At 55.7% G+C, this 12,735-nt stretch overlaps 2 protein-coding genes across 6 annotated transcripts in view; one reads left to right on the top strand and one right to left on the bottom strand.

The window, feature by feature from the left end:
* LOC113936331 (galactoside alpha-(1,2)-fucosyltransferase 2-like) overlaps window positions 1-12,735 on the bottom strand; it is a 28,806-nt gene that overhangs the window by 10,490 nt on the left and 5,581 nt on the right. Inside the window, exons 1-4 of one of the 5 annotated variants that reach the window (XM_035724841.1) lie at window positions 11,567-12,102; window positions 8,468-8,609; window positions 7,258-7,420; window positions 5,703-5,753 (exon numbers count right to left, since the gene is read on the bottom strand). The gene's annotated coding sequence lies outside the window, so the exon portion shown is untranslated. Of the gene's footprint in view, window positions 1-5,702; window positions 5,754-7,257; window positions 7,421-8,440; window positions 8,952-11,566; window positions 12,103-12,735 lie in introns of those variants that run through there. The other 4 variants (XM_035724840.1, XM_035724842.1, XM_035724844.1 and 1 more) reach the window with 4 other exon arrangements.
* Window positions 3,795-12,645, top strand: LOC118356425 (wiskott-Aldrich syndrome protein family member 1-like). The gene is made up of 3 exons (XM_035724910.1): window positions 3,795-3,917; window positions 12,143-12,528; window positions 12,618-12,645. Exons 1-3 carry the CDS (start codon window positions 3,819-3,821, stop codon window positions 12,643-12,645), a joined length of 513 nt encoding a protein of 170 aa, XP_035580803.1. The 5' UTR covers window positions 3,795-3,818.

Below are 12,735 nucleotides of genomic sequence, written 5' to 3'. Positions count from 1 at the left end.
GCCAGAAGCCCTGGGTGCTGAGCCTACCTGGGACTGCCCCTGGGCTGTGTTACTTTGGGCAAATGACTTGGCCTCTCTGCGCCCCCGTTTTCGCATTGGCAAGATGCAAGCCTCACGGAGCCGCTCTGAGAACGAAGCACACTGAGCCCCAAATGCCTGCTCTGTGTCACGGGCCCTGGGTCGAGCCCTTTATATCCTTTTGGTTTCCTTTCAACCTCACGGAGTGGACACTGTGACTGCCATCTTACAGAGGAGGAGACCGAGCTACAGAAAGAAGTCACTTGCCCAGGGAGCACAGTGGGGAGTGGACATGCGGGGGCAGGGCTGACCCCACAGCCTGCGCCTCTGGAGTGGCCACTCCTCCCTGAGCCCCCAGTTTCACACAGACGTTCAGGTCCATCGGGCCCCTCAGGCTCGCCCACTCCAGTCCGGTGCACCCACCTTAAAGATGAGAATGAGCAGGGTCTGGGACCTCTGGGGGGGGCAGTGGGGGGAAAAGCTGGGGACCGGGAAGGGAAGGCGGGAGCCTGATGCGCCTGCCCCGTCCTGTCTCTAGCCTGCTCCTGCAACCAGCACGCCCGACGCTGCAGGTTCAACTCGGAGCTCTTCCGGCTGTCCGGCGGCCGGAGCGGGGGTGTCTGTGAGCGGTGCCGCCACCACACGGCCGGGCGACACTGTCACTACTGCCAGCCGGGGTTCTGGAGGGACCCCAGCCAGCCTGTCACCAGCCGCAAGGCCTGCAGGGGTGAGTGCGGCCCGAAGCCTGGCCCAGAGGGAAAGGATGCAGGGCCCGACTCCTGGGGCTGGCGGGCGGGGGGGCGGGGACTGGGAAGGAACCTCTGGGGCCCTGACACCCCAGGTCCCCAGCTCCTCTCCTCATGTAGCCTGCCAGTGTCACCCGATCGGGGCCACGGGGGGCGTCTGCAACCAAACCAGTGGGCAGTGCCCCTGCAAGTTAGGGGTCACCGGCCTCACGTGCAACCGCTGTGGTCCCGGCTACCAGCAGAGCCGCTCTCCCCAGATGCCCTGCCAGCGTGAGTGACAAGGGGCGGGGCTGCAAGTCCTAAGTGGGGTGGGAAGGGGACATCCCAGCTCTCCAGTGGGCAAGGATGCTGACGGCCGGGTCCCTGGAAGATGGGAGCTAGAGGCTGGAGGTCCGACTCTGGGCCTCTGGGGGAGGTGGGGACTCAAATTCCAGTCTCCTTGGTCTTGGGAAGGAGGAGGCTAGGAGCCTGGACTCCTGAGTCTGAGGGAGGAGGGGGCTGGGGGGGGTCTACATTCCTGGATCTGAAGGAAGAAGGGACTAGGGACCAACTCCGGGTCCTGGGAGGAGGAGGGCAGAGGGCGCTCGCACTCTTGGGCCATAAGGGAATAGACATGGGGTCTGGATGCCTGGATTCCTGTTGGGGTGGCGGCTGCGGGGGAGGGGGCACTAAGGTGAAAGTTTTCCTTTGGTCTCTCTCAGGAATTCCAGAGGCAACAACCCCCCTTGCTACTACCCCTGGTGCTTACAGCTCTGGTAAGACAGGCTGGTGTGGAGAATACTGACAGCAAGAGGGATCAGGGATGGGTTGCTTGGGTCCCCAGGTGGGGATCCAGGGGTGGCCCAATGAGCCAAGTCCCACGGGGTGGGGCACCCCAGTTGTCCATCATAATGGAATGGGGGGATGGGCAGGGTTGGACGCTGCGGTCCAGGCCTCCAGAACCCACTGCAGACGACCTAACCCTCCCCAGACCCTCAATGTCAAAACTACTGCAATGTCTCGGACACCAGGGTACACATGAGCCTTCGGAGGTACTGCCAGCAGGACTACGGTGAGTGCTGGGGAGAAAAATGGCCGGCAGCTACTCAGGTGTTCTGATGACTTGCTCAGACCTTCTCCACCTTCAGCTCTCTCATCTTAAATGGGAAGGGGGACTCTAAAGGACCCTTCCTGATCTCGGACCTAATGGGACAGAACACAAAGGGGGGCAGGGGCAGTGGAGTGGGGGTGTTCCCTATCTTCCTATGTCTCCTCTTTCCCCATGTTCTTGGCCTCCTTCAGCCGGACATCTTTGAGGGAGAAAGGGGACCTCCTGGGGTTGGAAGGACAAAGGGGTGCCGGTTGAATGGAGGGTCCTGCCTATCTTAGACACTTCCCGCCTCCCATCAGGGTCCCAAATCCTGAACCGCAGCCCCACTCCCCCAGAGGCTCGCCCCCAAAGTCCCCTAATTCATCAGGTCACACCAGTCCACACCAGCCCCATGACCTCAGGGCCTATGCCCTCAGGTAACTCAGATCTCTTAGATACTCCGGAGTGCAGCCCAGCCCTTGAATCCAGACCAGCCTGTGACTTCCCTCAATGGTATAAGACCCCAGGCCTCTCCTCTCTGAGAATCATCATCTGGCCACTGGTCTGGGACTTGGAAGATGGAATCTTCTCCTCCTGCCTCCCACAGGGATCTTCTGCCCCATAGACTTAGCTTGTAAGCCAGAGTCCTGCCCCCAACACGTCTCACCTCAGCCCTTCAGAGAGCACATGTTTTTGAATCACCACCAGTATGACCTCAACCCTCAGGTTCTAGGTTCTGACCTCCTTCTGGCCCCCAGATTTGTCCCAGAGCCCCTCCCTGAGCAATACCCTTTTCCAGGGGCTCTGCTTCTGACATCTTTTGACTCTGCCACATTCAAGACCCTGGACCTGCCTCGTCTGCCTTGTTCCCAGCCACACACACTGTAGAGTCCCCCTAGTCAACCCTCCCCACACTTTAGGTCATTCTGGCATCTGCTGTTCCCAGTATAAACCCCAACCAAAGTGTCCCACAAGGCGTGTGCCATGTTCCCAGGCTCCTCTCTCTGTTTGGCCTCCCCTCCACAGGAGGAGCCCTCCATCGCCCCACCCTTCCTAATCACAATCCTGGCACCCCACCTCACACTCCATAAGCCCTGCCCTCCTCGACTCGACCAAGTCTCCTCCAGAAGGCTCCAGCATTCACGACACAGGGCCAGACCCCCAGACCTCTCCCCCTCAAACGTTTAAGGTCTCTCTCCTTCCTGAAGGGTATCCTGGGAGCCCACCCCCGGGTCTTGCCCCCCCCCCCCCCCGCCCCACCGGGACTGACCCCGCGTGACCCCAGAGGCTCCCGCAGCCCGGGCCTGACGGCAACCCTCCCGGCAGTTCTCCGCGCGCAGGTGCTGGCGTCGCAGGCGGCGGGCCCGGCGTGGCAGCGGCTGGCTGTGCGCGTGCTGGCCGTGTACAAGCAGCGGGCGCGGCCGGTGCGCCGCGGCGGCCAGGACGCCTGGGTGCCCCGCGCCGACCTGGCCTGCGGCTGCTTGCGCCTGCAGCCCGACACCGACTACCTGCTGCTGGGCAGCGCGGCCGGCCGCCCCGACCCCGCGCGCCTAGTCCTCGACCGCCACGGCCTCGCGCTGCCCTGGAGGCCACGCTGGGCCCGGCCTCTGCGGCGGCTGCAGCTGGAGGAGCGCGCCGGGGGCTGCCGCGGCCTGCAGCCCCCCACCCCAAATCCAGGGCCGGAGCACCAGGGCCGCAGCTGGGCGCCTCCACTGCCGACGGAGGAACTTGGAGGCGACCGTGAGGTGAGCCTTCCACTTCGACGGCGCGTCCCTGAGCGAGCCAATCAGACGCCGTGGAGCCCCTGACGTCACTGGCACGCGCCGGCACCGTGCAGGCCGAGGGACAACCCCCTCGTCCCCCCAAGGCGGCACAACGCCAGCAAGACTTTTGGTGTCGGGCAAGGACTTTTGGCCTGTGACCTGGGCGGCTAGTACCCTAATAAAGTCTTAAATCTTGGGGGAATTTCGGCTACAGCACCTGATATGTGCTGGGAGGGTCTCGCAGAGGCCGATGAAGTAAACCCACGCGCGCGAAGGACCGCTATGCTCCGGGACAAAACGCCTAATCCAATCAAAGAGCTGGTATGACATCACCGCGTGCTAGTGAGATTTGTGTTGCCTGACGATTGGCCAGAAGCCAGTGGGAGGGAGGGTGGAGAGAAAAGGCGGGAAATGAGCCGAAGGAAAGGACAGCGGGGCCGGATTTCCAGAAAGTTCCACACTTAGGCACTCTGTGTTCCTGATGGGCCCTAGGATAGTCTCTCTGAGAAAGGAATGAAAGGACTTGGAGTGAATATCCAAAGAGGGTTCTGACCGAGGTTCATCTGGTCTTGGAAGTGCAGCCTAAACGCTTTCCTGAGAGAATAGCCAATTGGGAGCCACAGAGTGGTACGGCATCACTTGGTGCTGAGCAGAATTTTACTCCCACCTAACAGCTGGGTACCCACAGGCCAGAGGAGTGGAGCTAAAAAAAAAAGGCAGTAAGTACTATGGCATGGAAGGTTGTCATGGCCTAGGACCTTCCTTGCCACCCTGACCTCTGCCCCCTGCAGCCACAATGGACAACACCATTTCAAATTTGGGTGATCTTTGCAGGAGAGTCCCCGAGGGAGTACTTTGAGGGATTCTCAGAGGAAGGGATATGACTTAGGGTCCATTTGGGCCTAGAGAGCAACCTGTTCCTTCCCCAAGAGGAAAGTGGACCTCTCCGCCAATGGAGGGTCAGGGTGGGCCATGATGTCATAGGGTACTAGAAAGAGAGAACAGGCCCGCCAGTCAAGGTTCTGCTATGCAACTTATGAGACCGAAAAAGGCAGGAAATAGCTTCCAGGAAGTGACTGTTTAATCCCCAAGCCACCAATAATATCCTAAATCTGGGAAACTTGTCTTTGGCTTCAGCTGGGTCCAGGGTGGGGGCATCTCTGAAGCAGCAGTTAGGAGTCTTTAAGGGATTTCCTTCTTCTTTTCTTTTCTTTCTTTTTTTTTTAGAGATTTTATTTACTTATTTTAGACAGCGAGAGAGAGTATGGGGGGAGGGACTGAGGGGGAAGGAGAAGGAGAGAATTTCAAGCAGACTCACACTGAGTGTGGAGCCTGAGGCGGGGCTTGATCTCATGACCCTGGGATCATGACCTGAGCCGAAACCAAGAGCTGGATGCTCAACCAACTGAGCCACCCAGGCGCCCCTCTTTAAGGGATTTTCTAAGAAGCATTCTCTGTTCCAGCAAAACTATATTCCTTGTCTTTTTCCATTCTCTCTTGAAGCCAATTTAGTGGGGCATTTGCCCCCTGCCCCCTCCCCACCCCCGCGTGTCCTGTCCATCAGCAAATCCTTTCTTTCAGAATAAAATCCAAAGCCTTTTCCCTGCCCTACAGGGCCCTACATGATCTACTCCCACCATATAACTGACCTTACCTCCTACAACCCCCCCTCGTTCGCACCTGTTCAGCCACACTGACCTCCCTCCAGTTCCTTTAAAATTCAAGCTCACTTGCCCCAGGGCCTTTGCCCTTGCTGTTCTCTCTTCCTGGGATGCATTTCCTCATATAACAGCAAGCTAGTGCCTGCACTTCATTGAGACCTTCCATTAATCAGGTTCAGCTAGCTCTGTTGGAATGATACAATGGAAATTGATTTCTTGGTTGTGTATGTGTCCCAGACAAGTCACTAGGGAATGGTTCTCCACAGAGTCATTCAAGGCTGAGAGACATCTACCATCTTATCACTGCACCAAATGCAACCCATGGCATCTTGATCACTGCCGCAGGGAGAGAGAGAACTGAATGGTCCCACACAAGAAATAAATGCTTTGGCTCAAGAATGACTTCAGCACTTCCATTCCTAGCTCACTGCCCAGGAATACTCACATGGTTTCACCAAATAGCATGAAGGTGGGGAAGTAGAATTCTCTTATGTGCCTGGAAAGAGAGAAGAACCAGTGTATTAGTTTTCTATTGCTGCCATAACAAATTACCACAAACTCAGCAAGTGAAACAATATAAATTTATTATCCTGCAGGGTTTTTTTTTTTTTAAGATTTTATTTATTTGAGAGAGAGAGAATGAGAGATAGCACGAGAAGGAAGAGGGTCAGAGGGAGAAGCAGACTCCCTGCTGAGCAGGGAGCCCGATGTGGGACTCGATCCTGGGACTCCAGGATCATGACCTGAGCCGAAGGCAGTCGCTTAACCAACTGAGCCACCCAGGCGCCCGGGTTTTTTTTTTTTTTTTTCGGTTCCTTGGTTGCATTAGCCACAGTTCAAGTGGCTGGTGGCTAGCACAGTGGACAGAGCACATACAGAACATTTTTCCACCATCACGGAAAGTTCTATTGGACGGCGCCGCTCGACAGACCATTTTCATGAAGGGCATAAACTCCGAAGCCAGGTTGCCTGGGTTCGAATCTCTCCATGTCCCTCAGTTCTCTCATCTGTAAAATTGGGATGATTATGATGATAGGAAGTAACTCACGGGGCATATTATTATTATTATTATTTTGAGATTTTATTTTATTTTTTTAAAGATTTTATTTATTGGGCGCCTGGGTGGCTCAGTTGGTTAAGCAACTGCCTTCGGCTCAGGTCATGATGCTGGAGTCCCTGGATCGAGTCCCGCGTCGGGCTCCCTGCTCTGCAGGGAGTCTGCTTCTCCCTCTGACCCTCCCCCCCCTCATGTGCTTTCTCTCTCTCTCATCTCTCTCTCTCAAATAAATAAGTAAAATCCTTTAAAAAAAGATTTTATTTATTTATTTGACAGAGAGAAACACAGTGAGAGAGGGAACACAAGCCGGGGGAGTGGGAGCGGGAGAGGGAGAAGCAGGCTTCCCGCGGAGCAGGGAGCCCTATGCGGGGCTTGATCCCAGGACCCTGAGATCATGACCTGAGCGGAAGGCAGATGCTTAATGACTGAGCCACCCAGGCACCCCTTATTTTGAGATTTTATTTTTAAGCAATCTCTACACCCACTGTGGGACTCGAACCCACAACCCCGAGACCCAAGAGTAGCACTTTCCACTCACTGGGCCAGGCAGGCAGGCGCCTCAGGGCATGTTATGAGGATTGAAAGAGTTACTTTGTGGTTTAACGGGCTTAGAACAGAGCCTGGCACAGAGGAAGAGCCATTTGAGTTTGTTATTATTCAAGTGTCCGGTGGCCACATCTCCCCCAGGAGAGCAGAGCCCAGAAGGCAAGAATACTGATCTGCACAATTTGCTGGCTTCCCTGAGGGAGTGGTGAGGAGGTGAGGAGGGGCTGTGGGAGCCACCAAGGCCTGGAGAGCCCTGGCCTTCTTGCCTCCCACCCAGGGGCCAGGGAGGTAGGAGATGAAAGTGAGGAGCAGGGCGAGCCCCATATGTTCCCCATGACCCAAACTTTGTTCCCAGCAACCGAGACAAATAGGCATGAAATCCACATCTGGGACCCACCTCCGGCCTGGCCTTTCCCGCTGCCTCCGGGCATCGAGCCCAGTCTGTGTGCTCTGATGGGGGCTCAGGGTCAGGTGGCTTCCAGAGCTCCGAGGAGGCTCCTGCCCACCTCACCACTGCTGATGGCTTTCTGGAAAAGCAGACTCCCGAAGTACATAAGAGCCTGCGTAAGAATTTGCCCAGCAGAGAAGAGGGAAAAGAGAACCCCAGTTAGAGGCAACAGTTTGTGCAAAGGTCTGGAAGCTCAAGGGCCTGGTATGGTAGGAGAAGAGAGATGGGGCTGGGGATTGGTGGTAGCCAAGGCTTGTGAGGCCTCTAAGGCCAGGCTGAAGGCGTGTGTGTTTCTTCTGGGCGGGGGCACTGGGGAGCCATGGGAGGTCTCAGCACCGGAGGGAGAGGGTCAGTCCTCTGTGAGAAAAAAATCAGTGATATGGTAGCGCCTGGCTGGCTAAGTCCGAAGAGCATGCAACTCTTGATCTCAGGGTTGTGAGTTCGAATCCCACATGGCGTGCAGAGATTACCTAAATAAATAAAACACTTAAAAAAAATAAAAACAGGGGCGCCTGGGTGGCTCAGTCGTTAAGCGTCTGCCTTCGGCTCAGGTCATGATCCCGGGGTCCTGGGATCAGGCCCCACATCGGGCTCCCTGCTCCGCGGGAAGCCTGCTTCTCCCTCTCCCACTCCCCCTGCTTGTGTTCTCTTTCTCGCTGTGTCTCTCTCTGTCAAATAAATAAATAAAATCTTTAAAAAATAAAAATAAAAACAAAACTCCCACAGCATTATGGTCAATCACTGAGGTGTCTCAGTTCCCTGGGAGAGCCCGGAGAGGGCTGTGAACCTAGCCTGGAGATCAGGAAATGTCTCTTAGAGAGACTGTTATTTGAGGTAGGTCTTGAAGGACAGATGAAGGATTTGGTCGCCAAGAGAAAGGCTGAGGGGCCGGCGCGTCCAGGGGAGCTGGGCCTCAGTGGGACCGCTGTGGCTAAAGCAGAGGCAAGGTGAACTCTGGGATCTATGAGGGGTACACTGGAGAGGGAGGAGAGCCTGTGAGGGGAAGGCCGGGGGGAAAGAATGAGTTTTGAGCTGGGACCCCAGTTATGGGGACAGAAGAAGAGTTAGGAATATGTCACCTCCACCCAGAAAGCCTTCTTCTTAACCCCCGAGCAAAGTTTTTTTTTCTCACCCATTTCTGAATGCCCCCTTCACTCACTTATTTGTTTATTCAACATATACTCCTGGGGCGCCTGGGTGTCTCAGTCGGTTAAGGGTCTGACTCCTGAGCTCAGCTCAGGTGTTGATCCTCAGGTTCATGAGTTTGAGCTTCACGCTGGGCTCTACGATGGGTGTGGAGCCTACTTAAAAAAACAAAACAAAACAAAAGAAAGCAAATGCAAAAAACATATTCTCCTGAGGTCTCCCTGGGAAATGCTGGGATGGAGACCTGAGTCAGACCCAGTACTTGCCCTGCAGGGGCTCCCCGTCTGGGAGGCTGTGCTAGGGGACAGACCTACACACAGTCACATCTGGTGCGATGTGTAATAATGGAGGCAGCAGGGGGCCTTGTCTGTTAGATCAGAGAAGACTTCCTGGAGGCGAGGCCCTCACTGGGCCTTGCAGGAAATCCAGTTGTCTCCCAGCAGACAGGAGGGGGCCAGAGTCTCTGGGGAGACACATCGGGAGCATCATCTTATTTGATCCTGTTTGATTTCTCTCCTGAAGATCCCCATGTACCCTCTGGGGGGCGATGCCAGGGACCCAGAGATGGGTCAGGCCTGGGCCCTTGAGGGAGGACACAGAGGACACGGAGGGCCTCCCCTAATGGGGTCTGTGTGCTAATGGAGGTAGCACAGGGCATTAGGAATGTGCACAGCAGGCCCTGACCCAGCTTGGGGAGGGGTGGGGGGAGTCAAGGAGGGCTTCCTGGAGGAGGAGAGCCAACTTGTAGGTAGAACCTGCTCTTCCTGCACTGTCAGTCTTGTCTGTCTCTCCCTCCATGTATCTCTGGCTCCTTCATTGTCTCTGTCTCTGAAAAGTTCCACGCCTTTCTCATTATTTCTCCCCACCCCTGGGGTCGGCTGCTGTAAACAATGACCACAAACTGCGCAGCTTAAAACAATGGCAATTTATTCTCTCACAGTCCTGGAGGCCGGATGTCCCAAATCAAGGTGTCAGCAGGGCCACAGTCCCTCTGAAGGCTGCAGGAGAGGATCCTTCCTTGCATCTCGCAGCTTCTGGTGGCTCCTGGCTTCCCCAGCTTGTGGCAGGACCACACCAACCCCTGCATCTGTCTTCACATTGTCCTCTCGAATCTCCCTCCGCCTTTCTCTTATAAGGACACTTGTCATTGTGATTTAGGGTCCAGCCAGATAATGCAGGATGATAACTTAGTTACATCTGCAAAGACCTTTTTGCCAAATTAGGTCCCACTCTGGGTGCATTAGGTTCTGGGTGCAGTTTTTGGTGTGTGTGTTGGGGGGCACCATTCAACCTACACCATCTTGGGAAAGTCACTTCCCTCTCTGACCAGCCTCAGTGTTCTATCTGTATAATGGGGCTAATCCTAACCCCACCACCTCCTGGGGCCGCTTTGAGCGCATGGCATGGCCCAGCGTCTAGGAAATTCCGGCCAAGATGGCTGCCATTTCTTCCTGATTTATTTCTCCATCAGAGCTGCCCCCCGCCCCCGCCACTCTTCCTGACACGTTCCCCACTTCTCTGCACGGACGCCTCCATCGTGTTTTCTTCGTCCCTCTTTGCTCTGTTTTCCTCCCCTGCTCCGCCACTTCCTACCTGTATAACTCTAGGCAAGTCACCTGCGCCCTCTGACACCTGGTTTCCCCATCTGTAAAATGGGATAACAGCCTCTCCTTCGGCGGGCGGCTGTGAGGATGACATGCATGAGTTCACAGAAAGTGCTCAGAACTTTGCCTGGGTACTTTATTTATTTTTTTTAAAGATTTTATTTATTTATTTGAGAGAGAGAGTGAGCACAAGAGGGGTGGAGGGTCAGAGGGTGAAGCAGACTCCCTGCTGAGCAGGGAGCCCGATGTGGGACTCGATCCCGGGACTCCAGGACCATGACCTGAGCCGAAGGCAGTCGCTTAACCAACTGAGCCACCCAGGCGCCCTGCCTGGGTGCTTTATGTATTACTGTAATTTATGACGACGACAACGATGATGATGTTATTGCTGTTGTTTTCTTTGTTTTGCCTCTTTTCCCTGTCTCCATGGTTCCCTCCCTCTCCAAGCTTCTCTCTCCATATGTTACTGCGTTTCTGAGTAAGTCGCACTGACCTGTAAGCCTCAGGGGTCTGTAAGGGTCCGTTTCTCCCCATTGTTCTGTCCCCCTCTTCTCCCCCAACAATGATGTTTTTTTTTTTAAAGTAAAATCTTGATTTTTTTTCAGATTTATTTACTTACTTGAGAGAGAGCGTGAGAGCGCACAGGAGGGGGTGTGTGGGTGGGGGGAGAGGGGGAGAAAAAATCCCAAGCAGACTTTCCACCAAGCGTGGAGCCTGACAGGGGGCTTGATCCCACGACCCTGAGATCATGACCTGAGCCAAAACCAAGAGTTGGATGCTCGACTGACTGAGCCACCCACGGGCCCCCCAACCTGTGATGGTTTTAAAACAAGCCTATAGGGGGCGCCTGGGTGGCTCAGTCAGTTAAGCATCTGCCTTCAGCTCAGGTCATGATCCCAGGGTCCTGCTCCAGGCTCCCTGCTCAGCGGGGAGCCTGCTTCTCCCTCTCCCACTCCCCCTGCTTGTGTTCCCTCTCTCTCTCAAATAAATAAATAAAATCTTAAAAAAACATTAAAAATAATAAAAAATAAAACAAGACTATAAATTCTTTGCTACTCTTCAAAAGGAGGAACCTAATCTCTTTCCCTTTGAGTGTGGGCCAGACGTAGTGACTCACTTCTGATGAACAGAATAAAACAGAAGTGATGGTGTGTGACATTGGAGATTAGGTCCTATAAGATATCTCTCTCTCTCCCTCTCTAATCAGTCGCTCGGGGGAAGCCAGCAGCCATGTTATGAGGTCAAGCCAGCACCCCTATAGCCCTCAAGAGAGGCACAGTGATGAGGAGCTTGGATGAGCTCCTCAGCCCCAGTCGAGCCTCCGGGTGACTGCACCCTGGCCAAGGGCCTAACTGGACCCTCACCAGAGGCCCTGAGCTGAACCCCCCAGCTAAGCCGCACCCAAACTCCAAACCCTCAGATACGGTGAGACAATAAATGCTTGTTGCTCAGAGCCACTGAGTTTTAGGGGGTAATTTGTTATGTGGCCATGGATAAACAATACATACCTTCTTTCTTGCGTTTTCTCTCTCTCCATTTCTGACTCTCTTTGGCTTTCTCTGTCCCCTCCATCTCTAGGGCCTTTGAATGCCCATTCTCAATTCTCTTTCTGAATGCCTGTCTTTTTGACTCTACGCTCTCCCGTGATGTCACTTGGTCTGTTTTCTGCGTCTCTGCCATCTCTTCCTCTCTGGTGATCTCTCTTTCTCTGCATGAGGGTCTCGTGTGTGTGTGTGTGTGTGTGTGTGTGTGTGTGTGTGTGTGTGTGTGTGTGTGTGTGTGTGTCTGCCTCTTTCTCTGTGTGTCTACGGCTCTCTCTTTGGGGTTGGCTGTCTCTCTGGCTTTGGATCTCTTCTCGGTTTCTGTCTCCCCACCGCCACCCCCCTGGCCTGGCAGCTTGTTCTCGCGTCTCTGACCGGCGGGGTGGGTGTCTCTGCTCCTATGACTAAGTGTGTGTCTCTGTATTTCTCTCTCTGCCTCCATCAGTATCTCTCCCTCTCTCTGTATCACTCTACCCGTATCTCCCTCTCACTGTGTGTCTCTGTTTCTCTCCTCCGCACCCCCCCCCCCCGCGACCCTCCCAGCTCCAGCACGCTGTGTCCCTCCGCCACGGCCCTCCGCATCCACCTCAGGCTCCCCTTCCCTTCCTGAGCCTCTGCAGTTCTCCGACCTCACCTCCGCCTGCCTCGCCTCGGCCTTCCCGGCTCCTCCTCCCGGCGCTCGGTCCCTCTCCAGGTCTCTGCCTCCCCCTCCTGGTCAGCTGCCCGCACCGCTACCCCGGTCTCCCCGGGGATCCCTCAGCCCCGTTAAGGCGGCCCCCAGCCGAGGCCGACTGGAGCATTTGGGCGGGGGCTGCAGGCTCTGCTGCAGGCTCCAACCCGGGTCCCCACGAGCTGGGGGACCGCGGGTCTAACGGCGCCGGCGGCCCCGAGCACCGAGACCTCGGAGGACTCCCCCAGCTCCACCTTAAGCGCCCCCCCCCTCCCTTCTGCGGAGGATGCGAACCGCCAGCTCCCGGCCCCAGGTGTCCGGGCCACCCCCCCCCCCGCCCCCGCACAGCTGGAAGCTGGGGATCAGCCCCCAATGACCCCTCCATCCTGCCCCTGGGGCACCCTCCTCCCACCAGTCCGAGGAGTGTTTGCCGCTGTGAGATCACCCGCCCCCCCCGCCAACAACA

The sequence above is a fragment of the Zalophus californianus genome, chromosome 17 (assembly GCF_009762305.2).
Source record: "Zalophus californianus isolate mZalCal1 chromosome 17, mZalCal1.pri.v2, whole genome shotgun sequence".
NCBI classification, from domain to species: Eukaryota; Metazoa; Chordata; class Mammalia; order Carnivora; family Otariidae; genus Zalophus; species Zalophus californianus.
The sequence above is the reverse complement of the archived record's forward strand: the minus strand, read 5'-3'. Positions and strand labels throughout refer to the sequence as shown.